The 16,555-nt window shown below is 33.8% G+C and overlaps 1 protein-coding gene across 13 annotated transcripts in view; it reads left to right on the top strand.

Annotated features, from left to right (window-relative positions):
• The window catches only part of Swt1 (SWT1 RNA endoribonuclease homolog), an 89,680-nt gene that overhangs the window by 44,401 nt on the left and 28,724 nt on the right, over positions 1-16,555 (top strand). For all 13 annotated transcript variants that reach the window (XM_027934882.2, XM_071600215.1, XM_027934881.2 and 10 more), the window contains 3 exons: positions 3,674-3,822; positions 9,508-9,695; positions 11,511-11,642. In XM_027934882.2, coding sequence (XP_027790683.1) covers positions 3,674-3,822; positions 9,508-9,695; positions 11,511-11,642 — 469 coding nt within the window. The remainder of the gene's footprint in view (positions 1-3,673; positions 3,823-9,507; positions 9,696-11,510; positions 11,643-16,555) is intronic.

The following is a 16,555-nucleotide window of genomic DNA, read 5'->3' as shown; positions in this document are numbered from 1 at the left end:
ATCTTTTTATTTATTTATTTTTATTGGTTGTTCAAAACATTACAAAGCTCTTGACATATCATATTAGGAAATCTTTAGTTTTGGAGCATAGCGAATTTTAGAACTGGAAGAGATGACAGTGAATCGCTGAGTTGGTGGTTTTTAAACCATGCTAAATAGAACTTTCGATTTCTAGGCATACCTCTGCTGCCACCTGTAGGTAGGGGGTGGCAAGAAAGGTGAGGGGAGCCTGGTAGATAGGTGCTGCATTTGGACTTTAACCCCAACATTAGCCAGAGCAGCCTTTTTTTGTTGTTGTTTTCTGAATCTGTTCAATTCCATGTAGCAGTTGAAAAAGAGTTTTTCTGTTATGAAGAAAAAAAATATGAAAAGTGCTGATCTGATTTTATTAAAGCTTATGTTTTATGATCAAGGAAATTAGCTGAGATGGGAAAGTAACTTGTCCAAAGCCAAAGAGCTAGATTTGTCTTTCTATACCTTTAAAAGGTAAAGTATGATCATTATTACAGGTTCAGATGGTTCTTAGCTTTTTTTTTTAGAGAGACAGAGAGAGAGAGAGAGAATTTTTTAATATTTGTTTTTCAGTTCTCGGCGGACACAACATCTTTGTTCGTATGTGGTGCTGAGGATCGAACTCAGGCCGCACGCATGCCAGGCGAGCGCGCTACCGCTTGAGCCACATCCCCAGCCCCCAAGTTCTTAACTTTTTTGAAACTCCTCACATGATCTGTTCTGTTTATTGTTTTATGTATTAGTTATATTCAGTCTACTTCTAAAAACCAACTGTGGTGTCTTATAATAACTTGACTACAAGAGGACTATTAAGTTAGGCTTAAAAGCACAAAAAACAGCCAGGCATGGTAGTTCATACTGGTAATCCCAGCAGCTTGGGAGGCTGAGGCAGGATCGTGAGTTCAAAGCCAACCTCAGCAACAGCAAGGCGCTAAGCAACTCAGTTTATTTATTTATCTAAATAAAATACAAAATATGGCTGGGAATGTGGCTCAGTGGTCTAGTGCCCATGAGTTCAATTCCTGCTACCATAAAAAGAAAGAAAAAAAAAAAGCATAAAAACCATGTAATGAAGAATAAGATTAATTTACCATATTTACTAAAGAAACATGCACAATTATTGGAACACTTTGGCATATATTTTTAACAATAAGCTTCCTAGAGGCTATGATACCCGCTCCTTGCAAAAAAGGCATATTCTAGGTAGTTATACCTCTTTCTCTGTCTCTCCTCTCTAGTGTAAGCTCTTTGAAAGTATTTTATAGTGTTCAAAATTCCTTCTAGGATATTTAAAACACCTGATGTATCTTATCCATGGTAGCTATTGAATGAATATCTGCTGTTAGATGTTACCAATTTTTTAACAAAAGACTTTTGTGGCATTTCCTTTAAGTATAGATGTTATTTATTAGGGCTATTATTTTATAAGGGACATGGAACAACCTTAGTTGGACATGTCTTCAGAGCAGTTTTGCTAAACGTGTGGAAACATTTTTCATATAGGGATATAATTTAGTCTTTTAAAAGGGAGTAAAGTGTGCATTTTATAGAAAGGTTAGTTTTAAAAATGGGTATCTAGTTGCTATCTTCCATTTTCTAGGGGTGGGCCTTGTTCTGCTCTTTCATGCACCTGAGAGATGATAGGTAACAGCTCTAAATGGTAATAGGGAAGGAAGTGAAAAGGAAGGGACTACCTCCTGCTTAAAAATTATTTTTGCATTCTTTGTGTGCATAGTTTATTGGTCCTTGATCTAGAAGAATCTGAAGCCTATTTTTAGTGACTTTTGAAGAATACATAGTGGGATTATAAAAATACTTACTATTTTAAAATAACTTGTAATTAGAAAAAAAATCTCAATTTATAATTTTGTTTATCTTTTAGTAGTATCTTTAGCTGTTGAATTACATAGATGTGTCTAAAATTTTGTGGAAAGTGACTAATAATTTTTATCAGCTTTGTTATCCAGATTAATTTTACTCTGAATAATTATTGACCCATATAAATCTTAAACTATTTCATCCATATTGATTTTTGTATTGTATCTTTGTTCTCAGTTTATCATTGTTATTCCCTTTTCCCCATAATCTTTGTAAACAAATTTTGTAAGATAGGAATTATTAATTCAAGGACTTAAGCTCTACTAAACATGGACTACATTGGAGAAGCACCCTTAAAAGAATCTGGGTGCGGTGGCGCACACTTATAATCCCATGGGTCAGGAGGCCGAGGCAAGAGCATTTCAAGTTTAATTCTGTCCCAAAATAAAAAATAAAAGGAGCTGGAGATGTAGCTCAGTGGTAGAGTGCTCCTAGTTTCAATCTCCAGTACTACACACACATACACACATATGAAAAGAAAAGGGAGGATAAAAAGCTATGCCCAAATATGTCTTTCTCAGGATGGGGTTGTGGCTCAGTGGTAGAACTCTTGCCTAGCACCTGTGAGGCACTGGGTTTGATCTTCAGCACCACATTAAAAAAATAATAATAATAATAATAAAATAAAGTTATTAAAAATGTACTTTTAAAACTTAATTTGATTTTTCATAATTTCAAAAGCAAGTTCTTGTTGTGTAAGTAATAAAGAGGAATATTTTTAACTCCTATTGCCAATGAAAAATCATGTTGTGAATATCAAATTGTGAACATTAAAACAAAAACAAAACAAACACATTGTAGCATGGTTATTTTGCTTTTGAAAACTGTTAGATTGTATTATGCCTTAATAATGGAAAAAAATTTCTTTTTTTTGAGTTTTGTGACAATAGCAATTTACTTAATTTTATTGTTCATAACTTTATTTTTAATTTTCATTCATGGCTGTACTAGGGATTGAATGCAGAGGCAGTCTACCACTGAGCTACATCCCCACACTTTTTTATTTATTTTAAGAGAGGTTCGTGCTAAGTTGCTAAGGCTGGCCTCCAACTTGTGGTCTTTCTGCCTCAGCCTCTTGAGTTGCTGGGATTGCAAGTGTGTGCCATCATGTTGGCTAGTTTGAGAGTTAATGTAAGCAGTTGTAACTCCTTAAAAGAAAATTGTTGTACTTTAAATTACTATTTGTAGACTACCTTACTTTAATTTACAGGAAAAAAAACTGTTTGCTTCTTTTGCTTCTCGCTGATATCCAAATTTTTATTTTCTGCTGATATTTTGGTGTACACACCAAAATATAACACATTTTCAATACATTTAGTATGAAGTTTCTTATTTTGAAGGTAAATCACTACATAATTAATTGATCATGACAGGGACCACATGTAATTTACATGTTTGCCATTAAGATGGGACTCCCCTTTTCCCTTCATAATAATTTGAATGTGAAATGGCTTCAGTTTTGAAAATCTGTGGTTTAACTTGTTCAGTGATTGTTTCTTTTCTCTGAAAATGTAATGTTCTTTTATTTGACTTTGACTTTGAAGTTGGACCATGTTGAGGGAACTCCTGGAATCTGAATACAGAACACCAGTCAACTTGAAGGACTTTGTGTATAAACATTTAATTGTTGCTTTTTATATAAGAGGGATGGATTAGGAGTGGTATATAGATATAAATGTATACTCTTCTTAAATTTCAAAGTAGTATTAGCATAATGTCCAGAGTCATTTTGTGTTGTATACTCACTCTTACATGGTTTTCTTTCTTAAATTTCTCTTACCAGCTAATAAGGCAGTGGATTTTACAACAGTGAAATTCCTGCTTCAGGATTCTAAAAGTTTGTTACAGGCTTTCAGTACAAGGTCAAATTATGATGGTATTCTTCCACAGGCCTTTGCTGAAGTGAACAAACTGCTCCAAACATGTACAGAGGTAAGATAGCTTGGGAATGCCATTTAAAGTAGCTGGTCATGTGTTCTAAAAATGTGTTTAGCAGACAACAGTAGTTACAGGATAATTTAATTCTAACTAAGGCTGACATACTAAAGCCATTAAATAAATATTAAGTAAATTGAATTGGGTATAAGCAACTCTTATCATTAGTTTTGAAATGCACATCCTTTTACTGAAGAAGTGTCACGTGTCACATCAGTTGCTGGTATTTTATATTAACTCATTTATGGATAGAAGAAAGCTATTGCGCTATTTATTTCCAGTGCCCTAAGCCAGTGAATCTCACATGCATTAAAAACCAATAGGAGATGTTTTTGAACATGCAGATGCTAAGAATCTATTAAGTTTTATATAGCAAGGTTTTGCCAGTGATGTCCAGTTCTATTCTTTTTTATTTTTTATTGAGAAATAATTGCAAAATTAAGAAAAAGTTGCAAGTGTGATACAAAAATATTCCTGAATAAATTCTTTAGCCTGAGTCCCCAAATGTTAACATTTTATTACATTTGCTCTGTTGTTTTCTCTGTCAATCTACATATCTACCCATATGGTTTCTCCAAGCTGTATTATATTGATCATTTGTTGAAGATATGATGCCCCTTTACCTTGAAATATTTCTATGTGCAATTACTTAAAAACAAAAAAAGAATCTTACGTGTTACAGGCTAATAAATCAGGAAATTAACATTGATAAATACAGTTGTCTAATCTGCAGACCTTATTCAAACTTCACCAATTAACCTATGAATTTGTGTGTGTGTGTTTTTCTGGGGATTAAACTCAGGACCTCATACATGTCAGGCAAGTGCTATACTACTCAGCCACATGAATTTTTTTAAACAAGTGATTTTTTTTAAAACATTTGATTCTTTTGCATTTACCCTCCTACTGATACTGTTTTATGATATTTAAACTTAACTATGTAAGTTTTGTCCCAAGTAATACCTTATTTCTTCAGTCTTCTAATTTCAAATTAGAAAACCCAGGGAGTTATATTATGTGTCAGAAACAGCTTATAAAACCCCAGTGTCATAACTACTAGGGGATATATTAATGGAACTTTTATCTACTATATATTATAGAATATGTATATATTAAAATGTAATATCTATGTACTTAACGTAATATATATCTTCTATAAGAATATTACCTTTTATAATTGTATATTATGTAGCATATAAGTTGAACTTTATATTACATAAAATATATACAAAATATCGTGTTCTCCTTTTTCACTGCAGAACTGAATTGGGTGGGTTTATCTCACTGATTTTTTTTTTTTCTTTTTTGAGGGGGTATCAGGGATTGAAGTAGAGGTACTCAACCACTGAGCCACATCCCCAGCCCTATTTTGTATTTTATTTAGAGACAGGGTCTCACTTAGTTGCTTAGCACCTCCCAATTGACAAAGCTGGCTTTGAACTCGTGATCCTCCTATCTCAGCCTCCCGAGCCACTGGGATTACAGGCATGCGCCGCCAGTTCTGGCTATCACATTGATTTTTCATGGTCAGATAGGCCCACTACCTATGAAATAATTGTAGGATTAGATGACACTAATCTTAGTTGCTGAGAAAAAAAGAATTTACTTGCTATTTAATAAAATAACTCAAGGAGTAAAAGAAGCATCTTTTTAAAAATACATATTAACTAATAGGAAATATGTGATCATTTTTGAGGAAAGAATTAAGGGACATATTAAGAGATGCATCAGATTTGATAAATTTTTAGTAATGTCTCAGTAACTTCAGAAACAGTAGATTACTTCCAAAGATAGAATAGCTCAATATAGTAATGATTAAAAAAAAAAAAAATTCCACCTCCTAATTTATCAAGTGTAGAAATTTTTTTAAAATGGTCTTTTGGTTTAATATAACGAAAACATTGGTAGTTTTTTATTTTTTTTATGGCTTGTTTGACTTTTTAAACCATTAGGGAAGAACAGACTTGGGAATTTAAGGGGTCACATCTTGATTGTTGTACTTGGATTGTATCAGGAAAGATGTCTCTTCCCATCACAAAATTGAGTCATAAATCATGTTTTTAGTGAAACAAATGCAGTGATACTAAGAAGCTTAGTTTTTTTAAAAAATATTTTTCAGTTATAGATGAACACACAGTATCTTTATTTATTTTTATGTGGTGCCGAGAATCGAACCCAGTGCCTCACACATGCAAGGCAAGTGCTTTACCACTGAGCTACAGCCCCAGCCCCTTAGTTGGTTTTGAATTAGAGAATAAAACAAAATATTAGGGTTGATTGAGATGAAAATAATGTTCTCAAAGTTTCAAACTCTTATCAGTTGGAAGCCTGGAGAATGGGAAGTACCATCAAAATGTGATATTAAAATTTATTGTCAGTTATAATTGCATGCCTGCTGTCTATACCTTGCCCAGTGGATATGTAAAACTATTAAATTGTTGTACCATAAGTTATTCATTCTTGAATTTTCAGTTTCTACATTAGCAAAATTCATGAAGGTGACTAGTGAAGAATCTAGGTGACACCCTCATTATTTCCTTTCTTAACACTTGACATTAGTGCAATCGCTTGAAACTGTTGTTTCCAGGATTAGAGCTTTAAAGTGTTGTTCCTAAAGCTTGGCCTGGTGGTGCATGCCTTTAATCTTAATGACTGTAGAGCTTAAGGTAGGAGGATCACATATTTGAGGCCAGCCTCAGCAATTTAGCAAGATCTTGTCTCAAAATAAAATATTAAAAGAGCTGAGGATATAGCTCAGTGATGAAGTGTCCCTGGGTTCAGTCCTCAGTACCAAAAAGTAAAGTGTTGTTTCTTTATTTTCATGTCAGAAAGAATTCACTATCTAAGGAAGCCCAGGAACACTGTGACTTAGCTTATTCTTTAAAATTCATGTTCAGGCCGAGCATAAAGGTGCATGCCTGTAACCACAGTGGCTTGGGAGGCTGAGGCAGGAGGATTGTGAATTCAAGGTCAGCCTCAACAAACTTAGTGAGGTCTAAGCAATTTAGCGAGAACTTATCTCTGAATCAAAAAAAATAAAAAAGGTTCAATTCCTGGCCCGTCCCCTCCAAAAAAAAAAAAAGAAAGAAAGAAAATATGTGTTCGGTAGGAGTTGTTTTGTAGAATGCATCAGATGTGTTAAATTTTTAGTCATGTCTCAGTAACTTCAGCAACAGTAGAATACTTCCAAAGATAGGATAGCTCAATATAGTAATGGTTAAAAAAAAAGGGAGAGAGAATTCCACCTTCTAATTTATCAAGTGTAGAATTTTTTTTAAAAAATAGAAATATCCATATTTGTTTGCTTGAAAGGCTTCTGAGAAACGTAATAGTTTAATGGACTAACATCATTTCCAGATTTTTATGTAAATGAAGTGAAACTAGGAAAAGGATATGCACATACTCGTGCACACACATTTATTCTACAAGTCTCTTACCACCAAAAAAAATAACACTTATTTTATCAGCCTTTGAAATCTTCCTTTTTTCAACATGGAAACTTAACCTTGGAAAATAGAGTAATTTTATTGAAGTTCATAAAGCAGGTTATAGTAGAACAGAAATCAAAAACCAATTTTTAAATCAAAATTTTTTTCTCATTCTCTTGGCTTTTTAAAAAAATTTTTCTCCTCTCCTCCCCTCGCTGAGAATTGAATCCAGGGCCTCTTGTCCTTGGCCATGTTATTTGCTGTGCTGTCTCCTTTCTGAAACCTCTCTATTTACCTTGGCTTCTGTTGCTATTGTATATATGTGATTCCTTCCGTATTTATGCTTGCTAGTTCTCATTTTTCCCCTTCATTTTTCCTATTGATTACCTTCTGTTTTTGCAATATTATATCTCAATAATTTCATCTACTTCTGAGTCTTCATGAGAATGATTCTCAACTATGTTTTAAGTCTCAGATCATATATAATTATCTGTTAGACATCTTTTATTTTCTGTTGTTGTTTTGTTTTGTGGTGCTGGGGATTAAACCCAGGGCCCTATGCATGTTAGGCAAATGCTCTACTGTTGAGCAATATCCCCAGCCTCAAGCAGACACTCTTCTTCTCCTTTTTTTTTGTTTAAATTTTTAACAAATACACTTTTTAGTTGCAGATGGACATAATATCTTTATTTATTTTTATGTGGTGCTGAAGATCTAACCCAGTACCTCACACATGCCAGGCAAGTGCTTTACCACTGAGCCCCAGCCCCAGCCCCACCAGATACTCTTCTTGACTTTACTATAGGAGCCCACCTAGTTTGAAAACATGAACAAATATACATTAAACGGTTTCTTGCTTTCCCATTACAATATATGGTATGTTCATTATATTTTCCCTTATCAGCAGTGCATAGTTTAATGTGCTATTAAAATTGCAATGAATGAGGCACATTAAAGTAGCATTTCTATCAATTGCATTATATGCATCTTAGATGTGTTGCTTGAAAGTACTTTTGTTTGAATTTTACATTGAATAAAACTGTTATTACATTCTTCCAGAGAAGTATTCAAGAAGGTTCCGGGCTGAGGTTGTGGCTCAGCGGTAGAGCACTCGCCTAGCATGTTCGAGGCCCTGGGTTCAATCCTCAGCACCACATAAAATAAATGAATAAATAAATAAAATAAAGATGATATTGTATCCAACTAAAAAAATAAATATTAAAAAAAAAGAAAGTTCCACCTACTTAAAGTGCATATGTGCATGCACGCACACTTTTCTAAATGTATGGCCATCCTAAATTTCTATTATTGATACTATTATTCTTTTAAACATGTAGGTTAAAAAAAAAAAATCTTAGGGTCTCCCTCACTCCCTGAATCTAGCTTTTGGACTAATCTTTTAAAATATTTCTTGCACATATATAGTTTTTCCATTCTACTGCCTATACATAATTGAAATTACCAGAACTTTTCTCTTGAATCATTCAGTGGTGTCCTAACTAATATTCTTTTTTTTTTGTACTGGGGATTGAATCCAGGGATTCCTAGCCACATCCCCCATCCCTTTTTTATATTTTATTTAGAGACAGTGTCTTGCTGAGTTGCTCAGGGCCTCGCTAAGTTACTAAGGTTGGCTTTGAATTTGGGATCCTCTTGCCTCAGTCTTCCAAGCCATTGGGATACAGGCGTTCATCACCATACCTGGCCTAATCAGTATTCTTGTCTACATCTTCTTTGTTCAGTATGTATTACAATACAGCTCTGAATATATCACTGCCAATTTTAGAAACATTTAGTGGTGGTTCACCATTCCTCAGAGGTAGATGACATCTTAATTTTTGTTTTACAGTCTTTTGCAGCTTTTTCTAGTTCTCCCCCTCCAACCCCTATTCCATGATTGTAAGGTGCTTGGAGCTTGATTCCACCTATTTATTTTTGTGTCCTTTATCTAGTTCAATAGCATGTGTAAAAGTATTGAAACAGCATTCTTAAACTGACATTAGAATGTTAGCTAAGAAAGATCACCATGATAAATACAATGGTAATATCCTTTAAAAGGAAAAGGAAAATTTGCTTTCTAACTTTGATAAATTTCTGGGAACATTCTGTACATAATAAAAGAAAAAGAATAGCCAGCATTTTCCAGAAAGCTAGTACGTTTGTAAGCACAATTGTCATTCTGTTTTGTTTCGTTTTTTTTTTTCCTTTACTAGTGAAGGACTAGCTACATTTTATGAAATTCTTATTTCCCCAGGTCAAAACAAAACGGTCGCCAAATTCTTCAGAAAATGCAGTGAGTAAAAAACAGGAAGATAGTTCTTCGATGAAGTCTCATAACCAAGAAATCACTGTTTTCTCCAGTTCTCCTCTTCCCCAACCCAATAGGCATCAAGAAATATGGTCTATCCTAGAGAATCTTTGGATTACAATATATCAAAACAGGTACTAAATTTCCAAGAATTTTTAAATTCTAGAGTTGTAAACTTGCTTTTTCTAGATTTTTCAATTATTATTATTGTTCATTGAATAGTTAGAATTTGGGTTTTGAGTTTAATGTACTAGATTGCCTTTTGTCAAATAGATTTGTTACAAATAGTGAACTTCGGGCCTGGGGTTGTGGCTTAGCGGTAGAGCGCTCCCCTTGTACGTGCGAGACCCTGGGTTTGATCCTCAGCACCACATACAAATAAATGAATATAATAAAGGTATAAAAAAAGAAAAAAAATCTTAAAAAAAACAGATAGTGAACTTCAGTGGGATATGTATATCAGAATTACCTAAAGACTTTAAAATGTGTGTGTGGGTGTGTGGGTGTGTGTGTGTGTATGCTGAAGCTGTATCCTTTGAAATTTTGATTCAGTAGGACTGAAGTGAAACTGAGCGTGCATTAAAAGAAAAACACTATGAGACTGGGGTCATGGCTCAGCAGTAAAGCGCTCGCCCTGCACGTGTAAGGCTCTGGGTTCGATCCTCAGCACCACATAAAAAATAAATAAATAAAATAAAGTTTTTTTAAAAATAGAGGAATAATTTATTAAAAAAAAAAAAAAACACTAGGTGATTCAGACCTAAAACCTTGATGAGAAGCATAGCTTTGTGTGTGTTGTATGAATGTCAAAACTAGTGAAGACTCACCTAGATTGGCTAAACAAGTAAATTTAAAAGTAAAATAAAATAGTGAATTTTATGTTGTGTGTATTTTACCGTAGTTATACTTTGGAAAGCACTGTAAAGTAGGGGAGAAAATTTCCTTTAATGCTACTACCTAAAGGCTACCATAGTTAACCTTGTTAATTTATTATGTACACTCTGTTTTGGTTTTAGGCACATTAATTTCTTTCGGGCTTCCATAGCAAATTACCACTAAGTGAGTGGCTTAGTATAACAGAAATTTATTTGCTCACAGTTCTGGATGCCAACATTGAAAATCCAAGTATCTGGCTGAGTTAATTCTGGAATTTCTGAGGAAGAATCTATTCTATTCACTTCTCCAGTCTTCTAGTGTTTGGCAGGAGTGCTTGCCTTGTAGATGTTTCACTCCAATCTCTGTCTTTGTTTTTACAGAGGGTTAGGGCCAGCCTACTCTAATCTAGCCTTCACTTTAAATTAACTAATTATATCTGTAAAGACCTTATTTCAAATAAAGTCACATTCTGAGGTTCTAGGTAAATATGAATTTTGGGAGAACACCATTGTAATCCTGTATTTTAATTTTTGTATTTTATATATGGCATGAGCAGAGCAACATCTTAGTAGTTTGGTATTTCATCAAGTGGTTGATTCACTATTTGCTTAACACTTTTTATAATGATAATGTTGGACATTTAGGGTATTACTAATTGTTGGCTAATTGTGAATAACTATGATAAATTTCTAGAAGTGAAGTTAACTAGGACAAACTGCCAGTTTCAACAGATATGTAATCTGATATCTATTTTCTTCATCCTTATGTTCTTAGTGACTTAATGGAGGTTGATAATATTCCTGCTTCTCATATTTTGTGGTCTCTTAGAATGAAACATTATTCACATAGTTTTTACAGTGTTACTTTAGATTAGCTCTGTATAGTGTCTGACCTAGATCCCTTGCATAAATGTCAGCCCAGATTTTCACATGTCACCATATTTTATTTCTAACAAATAATCTGAATTATGAGAAATTTATATTATTACTTTATTTTAAACACTGCAAGTGGAAATTCTTGAATTACTTAAATGAATATGAATTAAGTATCTTTTTTTTTTTTTTTAATTTTAGTACAGATGTGTTTCAAAGATTGGGCTCAAATTCAACTCTGACTACTTCAAAAATAGCATCTTTTGAGGAAGCATTTATATATCTTCAAAAGTTAATGGCAGCAGTGAAGGATATTCTTGAAGGAATACAGAGGTAAACTATATTAATTTTATGTTTCATTTATGTATTATGTTTCTCTTTTCTGGGTTATCAGACTTCTTGAGTTGCTTGTATTCTTCTTCTAGCATATTTTATAAACTGATGGCTTTTAGATTCAACTTCTTCCTCCACTACAGCAAATCCCTGTTTCTAGTTTGGACCTCAGAATGTTTGCACCTTTTTCCTTCCTAGGAAAAAATGTGTAAGATTGTTAGCCTCATGATGAATTTTATATTCTTTATTATATAACTATTTCCTAGAATAGTACCAGATACCTAGTGGACAATCAATATATTAAGGTAATTGTCATTGCACTTTTTTTGTTCCACAGATATTCTATTAATTTGATTTAAAGGAGTGCTAATCTAAGTAGAAAAATGTCAACTTTTTGGCAGCTTCATTGCACTTTTAAAACAAATATGTTAGTATTTTTTAATGTGGTTAATTCTTCCAGTACATTTTCTCAGTATGACAAACTGAAATAGTGTGAGAAGCAACTAGTTTTCTGATGGCTGAAACTAGAAACAATACCAAACTCTATTTTACCACATTTTTTCCTATATATACATACTTATCAGGATGTTTAATTTACAAATTAGGCACACCAAAATATTAACGATGCTAACTAGTAATAAAATAATTGTCACAATATATTGATATAAAGGGTTATGTGTAGTCTCTCTTTCACTCTGAAAATACATTATGTATTATTGTGTGTTTTCATATTTTTTTAAATTTTTAAAAGTTTTTTAGTTGTAGTTGGACACAATACCTTTTTTTAAATTTATTTAGTTTTATATACTGCTGAGGATCAAACCCAGTATCTCACACATGCTAGGCAAGCACTTTACCACTGAATTACAGATCCAGCCCTCATACTGTGTTTTTGGACCACAGTTGACCTTGGATAACAAACTGTGGAAAGTGAAACCATGGACAAAGGGGTACTGCTGTTGACAACAGTCAAGAGCTGTTAGTATTTCAATAGGGATATATGCTGTAGCGGAGAGACAAGGTTTGGCAAAAGATGAAACTGAATCAGGGTTTGAGGAGAATGTCTCACAGACCAAGGAGAGCAGTTCTACTTTTTTAAAAATTTTTTTATTTTTTAGTTGTAGATGGACACAATACCTTTATTTATTTATTTTTATGTGATGTGGAGGGTTGAACCCAGTGCCTCATGAATGCTAGGCAAACACTCTACCACTGAGCCACAGCCCCGTCTTAGAGCAGTTCCTCTTTATCCTCTAGGCTAGTAATTCTCATACATTGAGAGCTCTAAATTATGTCAGGACAGAAGTGTTTCTGGTCCAAAAAGCTTTAGAAATATTGCATACTATACTACCCTCTTTGAAAATCACTATACATGCATGTTAATAGCTTTCAAAGTTATGTAGGTAGATCCTTTCAATTTTATTGTTTGGTTAATTGCAGTACTGGGGATTGAACCCAGGACCTTGCACATACTAGGCAAGCTCTCTACCTTCCCCCGTTTCAATTTTAGAATTTTTAAAACACATTGATCCTTGGGTCCCTCGTCCCGGAGATTCTGATGTAATTGATCTGAGATGTGCTGGTTAACAAGATTTTGAAAATTTCTTCAGGGGATTCTAATGTATTAGCAAGGTTGAGAACCACTATCCAATATGTTATCCACTGTTTCTCAAAGTGTGGTCTCTCCTATACTTTCATTAAAAGAACCGATTCTCAAGCTCTCCCAGATGTACTGAATCAAAAACTCTAGGCATGGGAACTAGCTTCTGTGTCCTCCAGGTGATTCTGTACACACTAAAGCATTACTAGTCTAGGTGGTTTTCCGACTTGTGGCAGATTATGATTAGCTGGGAGGTTTTTTTGTTTTGTTTTGTTTTTTATAATAGTGGTTGGGCCCTCCTTTACATGTATTAAATCTGAAACTCAAGAGTGGACTAGACATATGCATTTCTTCCCCCCACCCCAATTTTTTAGTTGTAGGTGGACACAGTACTTTTATTTTATTTATTTATTTTTGTGTGATGCTAAGAATTGAACTCACACATGATGGGCAAGGGCTCTACTACTGAGCTACAACCCCAGCCCCTAGGCATAGGCATTTCTACCAACTCTCCAAGTGATGCTGTGGAGCCAGGGTTGAGAAGGTATAGCATGTACTTACATAAACTGTTATCAAAAAGAAAGAATAACATGAATTATAAGGCTGATACAATGATGTTATCCCAGGGATAAGTAACATTGGTGGTTTGGCTATTTTTTAACATGTGAACTGGCATTAAAGCTGTTTTGAGCCTCAGGTTTCATCTATAAAATAGGCATAATAACATCTTCCTAGAGCATTTTAGGATTATTGTGCTTTGAAATTACATTGTTGGAATTAATAACCAAACAAGTAATTCTCATATTGTTTGTACAGGAACCTGTCAAAAATGCAAAGTTCTAGGTTTTACCCTAGACTTATTGAAATAAAAATACCTGCAAATATTTTGTACATCAGGGAAGTTGTATTTTTTTAGTTGGAGATGGACACAATATATTTTAATGTGGTGCTGAGGATTATTAAACCCAGTGTTTCACGCATGCTAAGCAAGAACTCTACCACTGAGCCACAACCCCAGCCCAGGGAAGTTGTATTTTTAACAAGGCTTCCCTGGGGTGAGCAGGGGGGCATGAGATTTGTATGCAGGTGGTGAAGGACCACATTTATAGAAGCTGTTGCATCATAACCTGTTTTCTCCAGAGTTACCAGCAGGGAGTGTTGTGAATGAGAAAGTTTGCTCATCTTACTGATTCAAAAGGAAAGTACTAAAATTAGTTATTTTTTTTAACTCTTCAGACAGTAGGCATGTAAATAAAAAAATAATAGAAGTTAATAATTATTTACCAAGTGTGTAGGTAGTGCTTAAAATCTTTCAGGAAACAGAATCATTAAATCAAAATAAACACAGTTCAAAAAATTTATTTTGGCTAAATATGGATGTATTTAAAATTTGAGATTGAAAAGTACATTTAACTTTGTATTAACTGAAAATTCATTAGCATTTTTGTGCTTATTAAAATGGCATAGTTTTGTTTGATTTTGAGATAGATGCTCAGTGAATATATGTCAGTTGTATTTCCTTTGATCTTAAAAATAGTAGATCGTATGTAGTATTATATTGGGACTTAGTGAGAAAGCAAATTGTTAAGCAGGTCTTTCAGTTAAAAAAGTGAGTGAAAATATATTTGGTAAACTAAGAGCTTAGTATTTGTTTTAGTCAGTTTTTTTTTTTTTTGGTGGGGGGCACTGTGACCAAAAGACCTGACTAGAACACTTTCAGAGGAGGAAAAGTTTGTTTGGCACTACAGTTTCAGAGGTCTCAGTCAACCCATTGTTTTGGGCCCAAGATGAGTCAGAACATCATGGCGAAAGGGTGTGGAGGAGGAAAGCAGCTCAGGACATGGCAACCAGGAAACAAGAGAAAGCTCTGCTCACCAGGGACAAAATATAAACTCAAGAGGCACACCCCCAGTGACCTACCATTTCCAAACACAACCTACCTACCTTCAGTTACCACCCAGTTAATCCCTATCAGGGGATTAATTCACTGTTTGGGTTATAACGCTCATCATCCTTGCGTTGTCTCATTCTTGAGTTTTAGTGGACACCTCATATCCATATCCTGGCAGGGTTCCAGTTCAGATTTATCCCTTTGTATATGATTTTGGGCATGTAGTTCTTCCCTTTTTATATGAGAATCCTGATGCCTTCTGTAGGGGAATGTATGAGGTGATGTATGTGAAAATACTTTTAAATTATATTTATAGCTATTAGTTTTATTTTTTCCTCTTAGAGCTTGTATGTTTAATTTGAAATGTTTAAATTATATTTCAGTTTAAATTAAATTATAAACATGATTGTGGTAAGATTGAAAAGCTGGGGATACAGCTCAGTTGGTAGAGTGCTTGCCTCACATGCACAAGGCCCTGGGTTCAATCCCCAACACCACCAAAAAAAAAAAAAAGATTGAAAATACTGGTGGATCAGAGTTGTCTATAGAGTTACTTATACAGTTGGGAACAGAATGTCTAATTTTATAAAGCTTAAAAAAGGGTGGGGATATTGTTGATTCCTATGCTTCCTAAAATTTTTTGGGTAGGGGAGGAAACTTAATTAGTTTAATTACAGTTGATTTAGAAATTACTTCCATTTTTTCTTTTCCTTTTACAGAGGATTAATGTGCGTACTTTTGTTAATGGTTTTCTAATCTAAACACCAAAGAATATTGGGGGCAATGTAGACAGGTTTTTTTTTTTTTTTCTTCTACGTAAATGAAAGTGTTTTAAGATTTATTTTTTTAGATCTGTGCTGTCGTACTACCAGTTTATATTTTAGTAAACTTATGTCTGGATTGATCAAGTAACTCTTAAAACCATAGAAGCCTTTTGCTTATTATATAAAGTTTCATTTCGAATGAAACAAAAAATTGGAGAATTGAATCACAGATTCTAAAAATAAGGAAGGTCTGTTATTTGTGCCTTTATCCAAAACATTTAATGCCTACATGTGTTTTGTGATTAAACTAGACAGCTTCATAAAATTAACAGAAGAGGTCTTTTAATCCATCTCTGAGGGGCATTATAAATATGTGCAGCTTTGCCTTGAAAGCTATTGCTCAAAGCAACAACGTAAGTATTTTAGGTATATTTTTTGTCCATGAAGTAAATGATGAGCTTCCTAGTTTAGAGGCTAAGGGAAGAAGGAAGTGTAAGGGTGGGAAATTGCAACCTGCCTAGGTTTCTGTAATGTATTTGTTTTACCTTTATAAGGTTGAAATTATTTAAAAAATCAGCAGTTTGAATAAAAAATAAATAAATATACAATATGCCTAAGTTTGTTTGACAAAAATGCAGCTTTAAAAATTAAACCAATG

Source organism: Marmota flaviventris, chromosome 12 (assembly GCF_047511675.1).
Source record: "Marmota flaviventris isolate mMarFla1 chromosome 12, mMarFla1.hap1, whole genome shotgun sequence".
NCBI classification, from domain to species: domain Eukaryota; kingdom Metazoa; phylum Chordata; class Mammalia; order Rodentia; family Sciuridae; genus Marmota; species Marmota flaviventris.
This window is presented reverse-complemented; position numbering and strand designations above follow the sequence as displayed.